Source organism: Epinephelus fuscoguttatus, linkage group LG10 (genome assembly GCF_011397635.1).
Source record: "Epinephelus fuscoguttatus linkage group LG10, E.fuscoguttatus.final_Chr_v1".
Classification (NCBI taxonomy): domain Eukaryota; kingdom Metazoa; phylum Chordata; class Actinopteri; order Perciformes; family Serranidae; genus Epinephelus; species Epinephelus fuscoguttatus.
Window position 1 is genome coordinate 13713640 of NC_064761.1, and position 15586 is coordinate 13729225.

Here is a 15586-nt window from a genome sequence, read left to right on the forward strand (position 1 = left end):
CATGTTTTCCTTTTAAATCAATGTTTTTACTAATTAAGAAAAAAACATTTTTCCCTATAGTAAGTATGTCTAGCATTATTTTTGATGACAGGACATGTTACCAGCATTGCACAAATCTGATGTGAGATCATCTGCCATTCTTCAAAGATGATTCTTCTCAGCTGCTCTCTGCTGGAGGGATTTTGTTGCTATAGCTTCTGCTTTAAAATAACTCAAAGGTGTTTTATTGTATTCATTTCAGGAGACATATTGGCCAGGTCATGATTTTCACTTTTATCCAAGCTTGAGACTGGGAGACAACTTTTTGTTCAGTATTTGGGTATATAAACTTGCATTCATGATGCCATGTTTCAAGGCCAGCATGCAGTCACTGAAGTAATCCTGGCGAGGTCCACGCCGAACATGCTGGACTCCATCTGATCCAACCACATTTATTTTTTTCACCAATGAATGTTCTGCTAGTGCTCATCTAGTTTTTTCCATGGTCTTTTGCATTTTTATGCCAATTTGTGAGCAAGGTTTTGTTTTCCTAGATGCCATCCATACAGGTTGACATAATGCAATGTCCCTTGCGCTGTCTGAGCCATCACTAAAACACCAATTTTCACAGATTATTCCCATGTGTTTTTAGCCACCGTGGTGTTACCCATTGGTTTGTGGACTGCCATTTTGAAGCCTTGAGTTGGGCATGTTGGCCATCACCATCTTGGTTTTTTGGAGCCAGAAGTGACCAAAGTTGGACGAGAGATTACAGTTATGGAGGAGCAAGGTCTGGATCTAACTCGTAGACTGTAGCGACATCTTGTAGACAGCTCATCACTCAAGTGTCCTTGCTCTTAATAATGTGTAACTTTAAGCCTTAATGAAAATCTAAATTAACAGTCTGTACACATGAATATTTCTGTTGCAAAGTTGGACATTTTAACATGAGGGTCTGTGGAGACTGACTCGCTTTAGGAGCCAGCCTCAAGTGGCCATTAGAGGAACTACACTTTTTGGCAGTTCCAAGTTGGCTTGCTCTGTAGGTAACGTCATTCTTCCAGAATGACCACTGCGCCTTTGTTTTTCTGTGCTTTAGCTACATCTCACAATCTTCATCAGTGAATGGAATGATGAGGTGAGAATCATTTGACCTGAGAAGGTCTTATTTACTGATGAAGACCATGAGCAGTGGTTTAAAAGTCCCAAAAAGCTAGCAAGTGAACACTGAGTTGAGAGTAATTTTGATACATATTGGGGAAGACAAATCCCCCCAATATTAGAAAATGCCCTGCCTCCCATACTGATAGAAAAGAATATAAAGGGAAAAAAAGCAAACAAGCACCACTATCTGAAATAATCATTAGCAAAGTAATCAGAATCATAAAGTAACTTAACAAAGTGCCATTAGCATTACTGCTGGTTCTAGTATTACAGTGTACTGCAGTCCTGCTTGTGGTTTGTTGTGGTGTTGCCGTTACCCTAGCAGAAGCCACTGCTTGACTGCTGTGGTTAGGCACAATCAATGTCAAACACTGTGCTGTCTCTGTTTCATTACTTTCAAATGCATTAAAAAGTGGAAACTAGAATGTAATATAAGTGTTATGTTGGCTACATCATTACCGATTGTTTTAAAGTTTGTAAGAAGTCATAAAAAAAGGTCATGAAAAAGTCAGTATGTGAACTTTTCCTGTACGGCCGTCTGACTTCCTAAAATGGCATCAAAACTTTGCGAACCCCATGATTTTTACTTCATAATGCTCCAAAATGGTCAGTTTAGCTGTTAAGTTTCTAAAAATATCTCCTTAGGGGAATTCCTCCAGGACTCCCCTGGAGAGTTGGGTTGCAGAAGGAGGCAATTAAAGGTACCCCCAAACCCACCCCACCCCATGTTAAATATATGATTACGGCCCTGGCTGAGATAAGTTTTGACAGATTAAGTGAATACACCTTCACAAAAAATACAATATTTCAAGTGCTAGTCTGCAGGTCAGTGTTGACTCCTAATTCAACTGGTCAGGATGCTCCTTTTACAAATCATTTTTCATTTCCTTCAGAGCATAACCACAGCTGACCCCTCACCTCTGTCCTTCATGTTGCCTTTAAACTGCAGATTCTGCTTGTACTTCAAACGTAACAAAAACATCTCAGGCATTTTTGTAGTTATGTGTGTAATTCTACTTGGACTTAATGCTTTTTTTGTATCAGTGTGGATGGATGGAAAATTTTAATCATGGCTTTGCAATAACACAATTGCATCAGGGGGAATTCCCAGGGCAAGGGAGGAGGTGGAGGTCCCAAAAGAAAAACTCCAGATTTCCTTTTAAAGTTTATTTGGGCTATTAGTGAGTCATGGAGTGAATGTTGCTTTAATACACTTATTTACTTATTTAAGAGAAAGAGAGCAGTAATGGGGCTAAATATTTGGCAGGAAGTGGATTTTGGAATTGTAGGTCAGGGTGGAAACCTGTGGGACATTGCATCACTTTCTGACACCTTAAATCAAAGGCTCTGTTCAACTTACTTCAGGAGTTCCAGGTTGAAGGGGAAGGCTGCTGTAAATTTAATAGCCTATGATAAAAAAAACAGCAAAACATAAAGTTTTAGTGAATGAACAGGGGAAGAGATTGATAAAAGAGTAAGGGCAGAGTGGGGAGACAGTGAGGAGGACTAATTAGGTGAGAAAGGAAAAGTGAGGATAAAAGCCAGTGGCATAGAGAGAAGCAGAGAATGGATGGTCTAACAGTGAGAGAGGAGGAGAGGATTAAAGACAGAGCCAGAGAGAAAGCTGAAAAGAGGAGAGGTAGAAGGTGAATGTAGCACTATTCTATTCTGCCGCAGCCTACCGGACGGGGGGGTTACTGCCGTGGAGCCCGAAGCTTGACGCGGGACGTTTCTGGTCTCGAGCACCGCGGATTTACTCCATCTGGCACGCGCATGATGATAGAAATTAATATGGAATGATAACGACCCACAGCGTGAGATGGGCAGGCGTTGAGATCAGCTTTAACTTCCCCCGGTGGCGGCTCAGCTTCGAAATGGTAGGACAAAACCTGTTCCGGTACAATAATGTAGTAGAGTGCCCCTTCCTATTGGTGTGCTGTTTCGTGTTTTCCCAAAAAGACGCAATGCGAGGAGTTGAGTGAGTAACATTAGCTACGCAGCTGAAAGTGGAGCAGAAAAGCGGCTGTAGTTGCATCCATTTCTCTCTGTGTCGGCAAACCTCTGTCTCTGTTTGTCACCGTCTTTTACTTTGTAGCAGCTTCCGAACATAATATTCAGATAAGTGACGCTTGTCTATGGAGAGAATCTGTCGCTGAATTTCATTAAAAAATCTAGCAAATATACTCTCCTCTGCACGTCGGCAAACATGCACACCAGGCACAACACAACTTGAAAACCATTTTGAATTGTCAGTATCCACTTTAACATTCGGCACACACAAGACACGTGAAACACCCCGTGCTTTAATAAAATCTTAACTTTTAGATGTGGTTTGCCTGTTCTTCTAACTGGCGTCATTCCGTCAAACACACAGTGCAGGGCGGAAGCCAGCAGTGTAAAACCATTATAAAACTTCATATTTTGTTGACATAAGCAAAGTTTGAGTGGTTTATTTTTCGCCGAATTTGCCAGAAGACTATCAGATATGAGAGGACTTAATGTCACGCACGAGGCGACAAGTATGTCCGACATTAAGCAGGTCAAGTTTAAACTCCTACAGTTTTGAATGAAGTTCGGAGCAATGTCGCCTCCGTGCGGGAGAGCGGGGCGTATTGGCGTTGCATCGGCAAATGTGGTTTCCGACCCCTGGCGGCGCGTTGGTTACCGGACAACATGCTTTGGTGTGTGTATCAGCGCGTGCAGTCGCGGGTGAGAGTTGTTGAGTTTGGGGCTTTTATAGAGGAGCGTGCAGCTGCAGGCCCGTCTCCGCTCTGCTCGTCACGCGGGACGGCGGAAGGCCAAGTTGAAGTTCAGCTCCAGCCTTCTCCTCCTGGTTTGTGTGTGTGTGTGTGTGTGTGCGTGTGTATGTGTGTTAGTCAGCAGAAAATGGCCGCAGTTAGAGCCAGCGGGCTGAGTTAGAATGACAGGCCGACAGAGGGCCTCCTGCCCCGGCATACAGCTGGGGCAGTGAGCCGCTCGAATAAACACAGAGCTGCAGTCCTGTTGGAAACACTCATTGGGAGATGGGGAGTTGAAGTTGGGGAATTGAACCACTTGACAACAGCTCAGATGCCACAGTAGAGAAGGAAGCAGTCACATGTTGCCCCTCCATCACCATCAGCTTCATTAAACGATATGTGACACATATTACATCTGAGATAGACTATTTAATTGGTTGCTGTAGCGAAATTGTCCTGAACACAGCGTGCAGTGCCCACAAGGCTGAAATAAAATGAGACTGCTCTTGATGTCTTGATGTGACAGTGTCTGTTTGTTGTTGTTTGTGTAATTAATTAATTAATAAATTAATGCTGCTCCGGCTGAAGGATCATACAAAACTCATTTCAAACAACAAAAGCCTTAAGATGACAGTAAGAATAATGAACTGAAATACCCTGTAAAGTGAAATGATGTGTCGTTTTTATTACACATAAAAGTATGGTCTGTGATAACAGTTTATAGGCATATGAACAACACATTTTTGTAGACGGAATATTTTCTACCAGGTGTTATTGTAAAACTGCACAGGCCTATGCAATATATAGTTATCCTGTATTACCTCCCAGTGGATAAACACCCACACAGCCTGCCATAAAAAGAAAGAGGTAGGATTATGTCCAATGGTCAGTTAATGATATGTAGCAGGGTTTCATATAGATAAACCTTCCCAACAATATTTAAAGTAATAAAATAAGCTCCACCTCCACCAACTAACGATAAAAACTGTTCACATGTAGATGCACCAGTAATGATGGAATAGTAATACACCTGTTTCTATATTAATAGAATAGGGTTCGTGTTGGGTAATGAGCTCAGCATATGACTTATCAACCAAGTAGTCTATTTATTAGTTCTGTTGGTGTGTGAGTGTGTGTGTGTGTATATAGATGCATGTCACATCCCTTCATAATATATGTAGTACATGTACTCCATTGGTTTCCATTGTACATTTTAAAGTGTATTTCATCTTCTTAAAATATATATTGCCTTTACTGTCATATACTGAACTGTATTTAATTGTAATGGTACTTACTGTGTGCAATTACAGTGAAGCTCAAGCTGATTTAATGTTAAAACAAAATATCAGTTTTCAGCAGTGGTGGAGGAAGTACTTAGAACTTTTACTTGAATTAAAGTAGCACATTGTAAAGAAACTCATGTTTAAAGTAAAAGTCCTATACTGTAAATTCAATTCAATTAAATTCAATTTTATTTATAAAGCCCAATATCACAAATCACAATTTGCCTCACAGGGCTTTACAGCATACGACATCCCTCTGTCCTTTGGACCCTTGCAGCAGATAAGGAAAAACTCTCCCAAAAAAAACTTTAACGGGGAAAAAAAATGGTAGAAACCTCAGTTTCTTCCAGGACGGACCAACGTGCAATAGATGTCGTACAGAACAGATCAACATAATAAATTAAGAGTAAGCCGTATGACACAATGATACATAAAGAGAGACAGAGAGAGATGCAGGACAGAAAGTAATAACAATAGCTTACAACAACATTAATTTAAGTAATAATGTTACATTTTATGAATAGCCAGCAGTAATAAGTGTATAAGTAGCCTGTTACTAGCAAAAAAGTATGTAAGGTAGAAATAATTACAGCAGAAACATGCACCCTGTGAGTGTTACACAATTATATTATTAGTTTATTATAACTGATGCATTACATTATAAGTAGCATTTTGGTGGTTTAGCCTAGTTGGTAGAGTGGAGCTAATTTAAAATATTTTATATACTGCTGAGTATTTTAAATCTATAAAAAATGCGTCATATTTTATTGATATTTTACCTCTTATTTGTTCTTAAGTAGGCTACAGTGCTGGAGTCAGTGTATTTAGTAACAATCCACCTCTGGTTTATAGATGCACACCATAACCTTGCACTGTGTGGATAACACTGTGGGAATACCTGAAGGTGGAAATGACGTGTTGCTTTGTTTTTGGGATGAAGTCTGATCAGAAGAAACCTGTTTAAATCATGCTCTGTGAAGGGCCCCTGTGTTTACTGTAGTCTCACCACTCAACAGGACCAATGTGAAGGCTGATATAGAGCTGGTGCACAGTGTTGAAGAGCCCTCTGTGTGTGTGTGTGTGTGTGTGTGTGTGTGTGTGTGTGTGTGTGTGTGTGTGTGTGTGTGTGTGTGTGTGTGTGTGCACGGTCTGAAGACAGCACACAGTGGTGGATGTAAAGCGGATCCTTAGATGAACTGTACAGTGAAGGCCGGTTTGGGAGACACAGTGCAGCAGCTGCTGCGGCTTTAAGCCCGACGTTTGGGATGGGCTAAATTCATAACGTCATTTCACTTCTCTTTCTTTTATTCTTCGCCCCCTCATCCTTCCCTCCCGAAATGACACCGTCCCCCGTGCTCCCTTACACCTCCGGCCATGCTCCCCACAAAATGATTATGCCGAACTTTCTCTCTGTTTTTCCCCCTGCGGAGCATTTTTCCGGGGCCTCAACTTTTCTGGCGTGTCATCATTTCTGGAGTTAACGCGGCAGAGTCATCCGAGGAGACCACAGCTCTCTCTCTCGTATCTGGATTCTTTAAAAAAAAAAAAAAAAGAAGCCAGTGAAACAGCCCAGGAAATGCAGCGTTTTCTGTAACCCGGAGGTACCGCTGCTGAACTGAGTCAGCGGGGAAGAGCATGTAGAAATGTGCAGGAACAAATGGCGAGCCTCGGGATGTTTCTGTTAACGCAAAGCCTGGTCTGATTCAGCTGCTTCTCATCAACATGATGTTTTCTCCTCTCTCTCTGTCTCAGGTAAACTGCACTGTGCTGCTGCTGTAGGAGAGCTTACCCTACATGGAAACTAATTATCCATGACACTGTGTTGATTTGATAATGCGGAGTGTGTGTGGAGAACTATTTCAACAATCCCTAGCTGCAGTTGCTGTCATTGTGCAGGATATGGCAGACAGTGATATGGATCTATGATTCATATCAGGAGCAGGTAGTGAAGGGGTGGAGGGTTGAATCACACAGACTGCAACAGGCCTGGTGAGCAGGCACTTGAATTAACATGTGGTTATTAGCTGGAACATGCTGAAAGGAGACTGATCCTCTCTACAGTGTGTTAGTCAGCTTGTGTGATTACACTGCTGTGTGTGTGCATGTGAATATGTTTTCTATCTAGGGGACTTGTCAGAAAGTCTCAGATAGCTGCAGAGTTCACTGAGCAACTAGTTGCCTACCTTATTCCTCTGCCAGTACTTTGTCATCTGACGTTTCAAACTGTAATTCCAGTGGTTTTCAGACAGACTTTTTAATACTCAGCACCCAGTGCTATCATAATATGCACACGTGTACTTGTGCCACATGCAGATCTGAATTCCTAAACTGTAGATCAAAGAAAGTGGGACATTTGGTTTCATTATGAGAGTCAGAGGAGTTGGAGTACACTGTGATGGTCTGTTCTCAACTAGTACTGCTTTTTGATTGCCAGTAGCAATATTTCTAATATGAGGCTGCTCACATGTATTTCTTTCCTCATTCATTTTCTTATTCTCACATTATTGTTATTAATAATAATAATTTTTAAAGGGATAGTTCACCCCCAAATCAAAAATACATATTTTTCCTCTTACCTGTAGAGCTGCTTGTCAGTGTGTATTGTTTTGGTGTGAGATGCTGAGTGTTGGAGATAATCGCTGTAAATATGTCTGCCTCCTCTCAAATATAATGGAACTAGATGGCACTCAGCTTGTGGTGTTCAAAGTGCCTAAAAAGAAACACATTTGAAAAACTCAACAGCAATGTCTCTTTCCAGAAATCATGACCCAATTACTCAAGAAGGAAAGAAAATAGTTCTTGCATAAAACTGCTGCATATAACTGCATATAATAACATAACAATATACTATTTATGGTGTTATGATGTCATTTCTGTCTCTACATGGTCACGCGCTAACAATTGTCCTCTGCTCTCTGTATCGCGCACGGCGGAGTTCCGCCACACACACGGGTGATAATGCTAGAGCGGCTCGGGCCACATTTCCCTGACCAAACCTGACCCCGAGCCCAGTGCAGTTTGTCAGCTGACAAAGTTATTGAAATGGACAGTGTGTAAATAACCAACAGACTGCTGTTACGCACAGACAGACAGGCTGATCGCACAGCAGCTCAGCACGGCACTCATGCTGAACTTGTGTTGCGTTCAGGCGTTGTCACGTAAATAACAACTTCCAACACTTAAATAGGTCATAGCACAAAACAGCAGCATGTCATGTGACTTTTTACTTTTATTATATTCAATATGATTGTATGTTCCTAAATCTTGAGACACCTCATATGTAAGCTAGACAGACATTTCACCTGCTCATACTGTGCACACATGTACTGTATGTACTTAGTCCTAAAGAGCCCTTCTGGTGCCAGTAGATACATAGAAACATCCCAGCAGGCTGTGCTTTGCAAGCATACAAAAAGTTTCATGCATGTGAAAATTATTTTTCATGCTTGTGCTTCACCTCCGCTGCTACAACTTCATCCTAGGGGAAACACTGCTGTGTGCGTTTTGTGCAACAGGTGGATGTGGTGGTCCACTGGTAGAGAGAGAGAGAGCTAAGTAGCGTTGAAGTACAGTAGAGCAGGGCAGAGAGATGGAAGCAAAATATATTAAACTCGGTGTTAATACAGCAGAACTGGAGAGAGGGGTGAAAAATAAATAGAGGTGGGCATGGCTCAAGTAGGGCGCAAAATTATAGACGGAGAGCGATTGACAAATTTTTCACTTTAAGCCCTGACACTGTCATTTTTGTGTAGGAATTAAGCTACAACACATGATATATGTTGTTTTAATTAATAAATACAGTGTGAATAAAGATTACATAACATAAAAATAACTGCAGTCTTTGTTAATTGATAGCCACTTAAATTAAACAATTTTTATAGGGCAAGTAAAAACTGACTTCGGGCAAGTAGATCTCTGACCAACTTGCCCGACTGGGCAAGTGAAAAAAACCTTAGCATTGAACCCTGCAAGCTTACATCAAGAATACAGAGTTTTGGATTCACTGTTGTTTTAATGCCAGGAATTTTCTTGATCTTTATTTGAATCGAGGACCAAAACATTATTATACATCATATTTACTACGTATATCAGGAGTTGCATGCAGTTTAATGATTATCATATATTGTGTTTGGTGTGATTTGTCCGATCTTGTAAGGCTTTTTTTTTGACATTGTTCAAAACTTTGCGCTTGGTCTGGTCATATATAGACGAACACCAAAGTCCTTTTCCCAGCTATGATTAATATTAATTAGGGGTGTAACGGTACACAAAAATCTCGGTCGTTTTTTTTCGGTACAGTAATAAAAAAAAAAAAAGACAACTATTAAATATCTTTTACTTATTGGTAACCTTATTAAAACATACCACCACAGCAGTTAACTCTTTTTCCACAATTTTCGAATGAAACAAATATATATAAAATCCTGCTTTTTCACATTGTTTGAATGAAAATAGAAATATAAAAGTGAAAAATAAAATCCTGCTGTTTTTTAAACACATTTTTTGAATGAAAAATATAAATATAAATTTCTGCTTAAACAGTTTTACTCAATTAAAATAAAAAGTATAGTGCAGCTGGTCAGCTTTAAAGCCTGCTCAGATTCGTAGTTTGCACCAGATTGCTTTTTCTAGTCGTGCCAGTTAATGTTCAAACTCGGGTGGTGTCGCTTTAGACGCCTTAGCATGTTAGACGTGTTTCCAAGTACATACCCGACCGCTGTTCTGCAGTGTCGGCACACTGCTTTTGTCTTGTTAACTTGTTTATTGCCATCTTCGTATTTTACCCTGAAACCAAAGTGTTCCCAAACGGAGGACTTAAGCTTTGCGGGTGGGTCTTCAGGTTCGTCAGGCTCACTTGCCATGTTGTCAAAATGCGAGAATGTGCTGCACAAAGTGAAAGCGGGGATTTACGGTCGGACTCTGTCCATCACTCAATTATGTCTGTCGGGGAGCTAGATATCTTAAATGGTTCGGCTTGCAAAAACGGAATTAAAATAAAACAAAATAAAATAAAATAATATCCTGCGCCCAATAATTTGGTATAGGGTCGTGCTAAACCGAAAGTCGTGTACTGAACGGTTCGACACAAATACATGTACACAGTCTATCAAGAATACTCTGCCACCTTTATAATATAGAGTAGAGTTCAAATGACTCCTGATTTGGAGGTAATGCTAAAATTGCGTTCAGGCAAGATAAAACTCTTCTTGTAGTTGCTGAAAAGACTTTATTGCATTGCCCAGATATATAGCATGAATTTTTGTGATGCCAGCAGCTGTTCAATCTCTAAACCCACATCTGTTCAAGTAGGCATATATTCAAAGTCAAGCATATTGGCAATATGTGCTACGAATTAATATTGGCTTACTCCACAGTATTTATATATGCTGTTCAAGGACTTGCACATGTTTCTAACTTTTAAATTGTCTTTCATCTTACAGTAGCTTGGAACTTTATGGAACATAGAAAAGGAAGATCTAACACTGATACATCATCTAGATAAGAATCTGAAAGTGAAGGCTGCTGCGGGGGCCTCAATAAATTGGAGGGAACATGCAGGCAAATGCTAAAAACAACAACAAACAACAAACATTGTTATTATTATTATTATTATGTATATTACAATAAAATATGTAGTCATATGAAATATTAAAAAATGTTATTTGCCAAGCCTATCTTTCTAATTGCTTGCCAGTCAAATATTCATTCATCACGTCATAAGCTGTCAGTGTTGACTGGTAACGGTCTGCACCTGAGAAGAAGCTGCTGTGCTTCTGAAATTTAGCGAGCTAGCTTGCAGCCAGCTGACAAAGCTCAGCTCTAATTTATTTTTTCATGACATTATTATTATTATTATTAGTAGTAGTATTTATTAATTATACTTTAATAAAAGAAAGAAAATATATGAAAAGTTGTTCTGTTATTGCTTCTTACATTTGCTGCAGTACTGTCAATGGGTGTTTGAAGACATTTTGTGAAGGGGGGCTCCTGGCCATAAGCTAATGCTATTTGGGAAGCCTTGGCGTGGAAACATTTTGGAATCCCTGATCTCGACCTATATTTTCCAAATCTGAGGAAGAACTCACTTCAGACCTGGGGCCAGATGCATAAAACTCTGTGTAGATTCACAACTAAATCTGTAGGCAGCACAGTCAGAAATATTCATACACATTCTATTCGTCAGACTTCTAAAGCTCTGCGTACATGTTTTATAAATCTCAATAATAATAATTGTGGTCAGTATGAGCACTGTGAGCGAATCATTGATCCTCCTTCTGGCATTTAATAATTGTGACTGAGGTATCAGTGCTGATGATGGTTTACAGTTACATGTGATAAATGAATGGTACAGATACTACAAATAGCCACAGCTGTGCGTAATGACAGCTGCGCTGTTGGAGAACCTCGCTGATTTGACACAGCCAGTAAAACTGCACGTCTTCTTTGCTGTTCTACTCATTGACAGGTTTGATGAGAGGTGGAGCAGACAAATGTATCAATATGCTAACAGATGTTAAATGGTGTTTCCACATCCATTCATAGCTACCTGTGGGAGTGGAAATGAGGCTCCTGCTCGTGTGACTATAACTTATATTCAATCTCCTCCTCATCATATCACTTGCAGCTATCTCATCTAAAACCGTGTGTACGCCTGGTCTGAGGTCTGTGTGAGGTGTACAGATTCTTACTGCACGCTCTTCTTTTAGAACTATAAGTTTACATGTGGGAAAAGGCGTATGTATGGTATTTGTGCATACACGTGGTCTGTACATCTGGCTGCAGCTATTACTGGCACCTTGAAGATACAAAGGGCCAAATTCTCTCTCTCTCTGTTTCTGACTGTCTCTGTGACAGTTTGTCCGTCTTTGGCAGTCTTTCTAGCTCAGTCGAGCTCAATGCTGGTTATATGTTTTCATCATTGTGTTTCTGCTTCTAACAGCTTGTGCTGTTGGTAGTGGTGTCTGTATTTTTTGGGTGTTTTTCATATTCATTACACAGTGACTATTTTTGTGTTGTTTGTAAGATTTTGTGTCTCTGACTTGGTCCCCTGACTTTAATATGGAAACAGACAACTTTTCAACTTTTACCCCCTTAGTGTTTCCAAGTGGGATTATTGTTGGCACTGTTGGCACAAAGACAACCGGATCGTTTTCCTCAGAGTCTACCAGCTACCACAGTTTCCACAGTTACTTCGGTTGTTCCACCCTCCGCCATTTCCACTACTGGGGATAGAACTTACACTGATACTCTTTGGTAACTGGGGATAGCTACAGATAGCTACCAGGGAAAACAAAAGTGCATAGCGAAAGCAGCCAACCTAAACACTAATGGTGTTGTTATTCTATAGCCATTACACTGAGCAATCATTTACTTCATAAAGACAAGTTAAAGCAAAAAACATTTCTATCTCCACCTTTAAGTCAGTCAGATATTCAGTCACTCTGCTGAGTTTATCTCTATTCTGTCATCTGCCACTTTCCTTGATCACTTAAATGATGTTTCCATTTAGCCACACACAGTGTAGTTGTTCTATTTTAGACAACTAACCAGGAATTAAATTGAGATTTGAGCACAACTCAAGAGTGCTACCTGTTGATCAAAAGGCAAGCTCATTTCTGCACTGCTGTGCTAAGACGGTGGAAAATCGATTCCACACTTGCGAAATCATTTGTCAACATAGACATTTATTATATATTGGCGTTTAGGATAAGGGACCTCAGAGAGAGAAACTCACAACAATAAGTTGACTCTAATGGACACAACTGGGATTACTCTGTATTTTTCTTATTGGCAACAAATCCCATGGAAAGACCAAAATTTGACTGGGTCAAAATAAACTACACTGTGTGTGCATTCATGGTAATGGTGGAACATGTCACCCAGTGCAACAGTGTGGCACACTGATGTGTTTTTAATGGAGCTCTATGGCACAGGGGAACAAGATATATCAGGTTTTGATACACACACAGTACTTGTTAGTTGATGCATTCATTTTTGTTTTTGGTCAGGGTGATACAGAACATAACTGTTAGCATTATTGCCAAACAGCACTCATGTCTGAGCAGGTATAAGTCAAGTACAAGTTCTTTATTGTCATGTGCACAACTACAGTGAAGTGGTTATTGGCAATGTTCTCGGGCTTTCTCCTACAATGTTCATATAATATAAAATATAGGCCTAAAGGAAATTAGATAAGTAAAATACAGAATATAACACTCTGGTAGAGAGGTGATAACACCTCTCTCTAGTGATAACACAACTAAAAAACTGTAATGTAGATAGGTTCTGCAGTAGTGTAGTAAATGTATGTGTAAAAAGAACTTCAAATCGTTGCCTGGGCTATTAAATCACTGAATCCAACAGGCTTATATTTGTGACAGGCGTCTATAAGGGACAGGCCTTTAATTTCTTTTTCACCCAAATTGTTGCTCAGAAAAGATCTGAAATACAGTGGAATTGCTCATGTAAACCAGTATGAATATTACTTGTAAAAAAATGGTTTCAAATAACATATAGCCTATATTCTGAATCATTAATTTGATCTAGCTCCAACAGACAGTGCATCAAAGAGAAGAGGTATGACACTCCTTATACGATACTCGAGGATTACGGCACTTGCCTTACTGACACAATACCACTTTATCCTGGTAAAACAATACTCACAACTTGGATTAATTTTCATGAAAAACCCATTTGATTCTTTTGATCAGTGGACTTTTATGGACTAAAGAAATAACTTACTGGGTAATTGAGGAATGGACACATATTCTGACTTTATGACCGCTTCAGAGGCAGGGAGTCACCACATTTTTTTTTCTTCAATCTCCTTTACTATGCTGGTAAATCTGAATGAATTATTCTCTGGTGCTCGTGGTTGTGTTGCAATGTGTTGCATTTCTATACTGACTAAATATTAAATGTTTATACGTGAATGTATGATCGAAGCAGTTAACGTTAGCTCAGGTAGCTAGCCAGCAACCTGGTTTATACATCCAAAGAGCTTCTAAAAAAATGAACTGCTTGGCAACCAGACCAGTGACTAATTGAGACAGGCCTTTATTCGTCAAAATGTGTAGCCACACTTGGCTAGTGAAAAGGACTGGGCGTTTCATTGGAGTTAGACGTTTAATTGAAGTTTTACAGTAGTTATGGATGGTTAAGTAGCTTGTAAACAGGTACTAAAGCGTCAGTGATGAGCTTGAGAACTCAAGAGTTCAAGAACACTTATGGCCTGTGCTATGGAGCTGTCCCTGAGCCTGGTGTCGGGGACCAATTGCTGTAGTACCAGTCGCTGATGGCAGCAGGCAGGGCAGCTTGTGGCTGGGTTGATTGAGGTCTCTGGTTATCCTGTTGACTTTCTTCCTGTAGTGCTGGGTATAGAGTTCCTCCATGGATGGCAGCTCCGTCCTGGTGATGTGCTGAGCAATATTCACCACCCTCTGTAGAGCCTTACAGTTAAGGGTGGTACAACTGCCATACGACATGGTGATGCAGTGGTGGTCCACTTGTAGAAGTTGCAGAGTATCCTGGAGTTCATGTTGAGCCTCCTCAGCCAGCACAGGAAAAAGAGATGTTGTGTCACTGTACTTGTGATGGTGTCTGTTTGGTGAGAACCAGTCAGGTCCCATGTGAAACCTGAGGAACCTAAGCTGTTGACTCTCTCCACTGCAGTAGGGGCATGTCCTTCTACCTGTCACTTCCTGTAGTCCAGTAACACCTCTTTAGTTTTGCTGACATTGAGATGGAGGTTGTTGTCCTGGCATCAACATGTCAGGGCTTTGACCTACTCTCTGTAGGCCATCTTGTCGCCCTCAGTGATCAGGCGATGACAGTTGTGTTGTCAGCAAACTTAATGATGGTGTTGCAACTGTGGGTGGCCACGCAGTCACATGTGAACAAGGAATACAGGAGGGGGCGGAGCACGCAGCCCTGAGGGGCTCCGTTGCTGAGAGTCAGGTTAGAGGATGTGGTGGTGCCTATGTGCACTGCCTGAGGTCTGCCTGACAGGAAGCTCAGGATCTAGTCGCAGAGGGCGGTTTTTCGTCCCAGGTGTCTGAGTTTGATGAAGAGCCTAGTAGGGCACAGTGGTGTTGAATGCTGAACTGCAGTCTATGAACAGCATTCTCACATATGTGCTCCTCCAATCCACGTGGGAGAGGGCAGTGTGGAGGGCGAGGGTGATGGTTTCGACTGTAGATTATGGGGTAACTTAGCAGGTAGGGCAGGTTGTGTCTCTGACTGACAAAGCAGTTCAGAAACGTAAACTACACCAAATATCATCACGTCACTCAGTCACGTCTTACCTGCCCACTGGAAGAATCATGGTCACACCATGAGCAGAAAAAAACAGAGCAGCATGTAATGATAGGAAAGTATATACTGTTGCAAAATACTGATACAGTAAAGTAACAAAATCAGAGT

The 15586-nt window shown here is 40.7% G+C and overlaps 1 protein-coding gene across 4 annotated transcripts in view; it reads left to right on the forward strand.

The window, feature by feature from the left end:
• Positions 1–2751: 2751 nt before the first annotated feature.
• Positions 2752–15586, forward strand: part of nfic (nuclear factor I/C) — a 55974-nt gene continuing 43139 nt past the window's right edge. The window contains exon 1 of one of the 4 annotated variants that reach the window (XM_049589066.1): positions 2752–3020. In XM_049589066.1, coding sequence (XP_049445023.1) covers positions 2940–3020 — 81 coding nt within the window. In that variant the 5' untranslated portion in view covers positions 2752–2939. Of the gene's footprint in view, positions 3021–6404; positions 6917–15586 lie in introns of those variants that run through there. The other 3 variants (XM_049589069.1, XM_049589067.1, XM_049589068.1) reach the window with 3 other exon arrangements.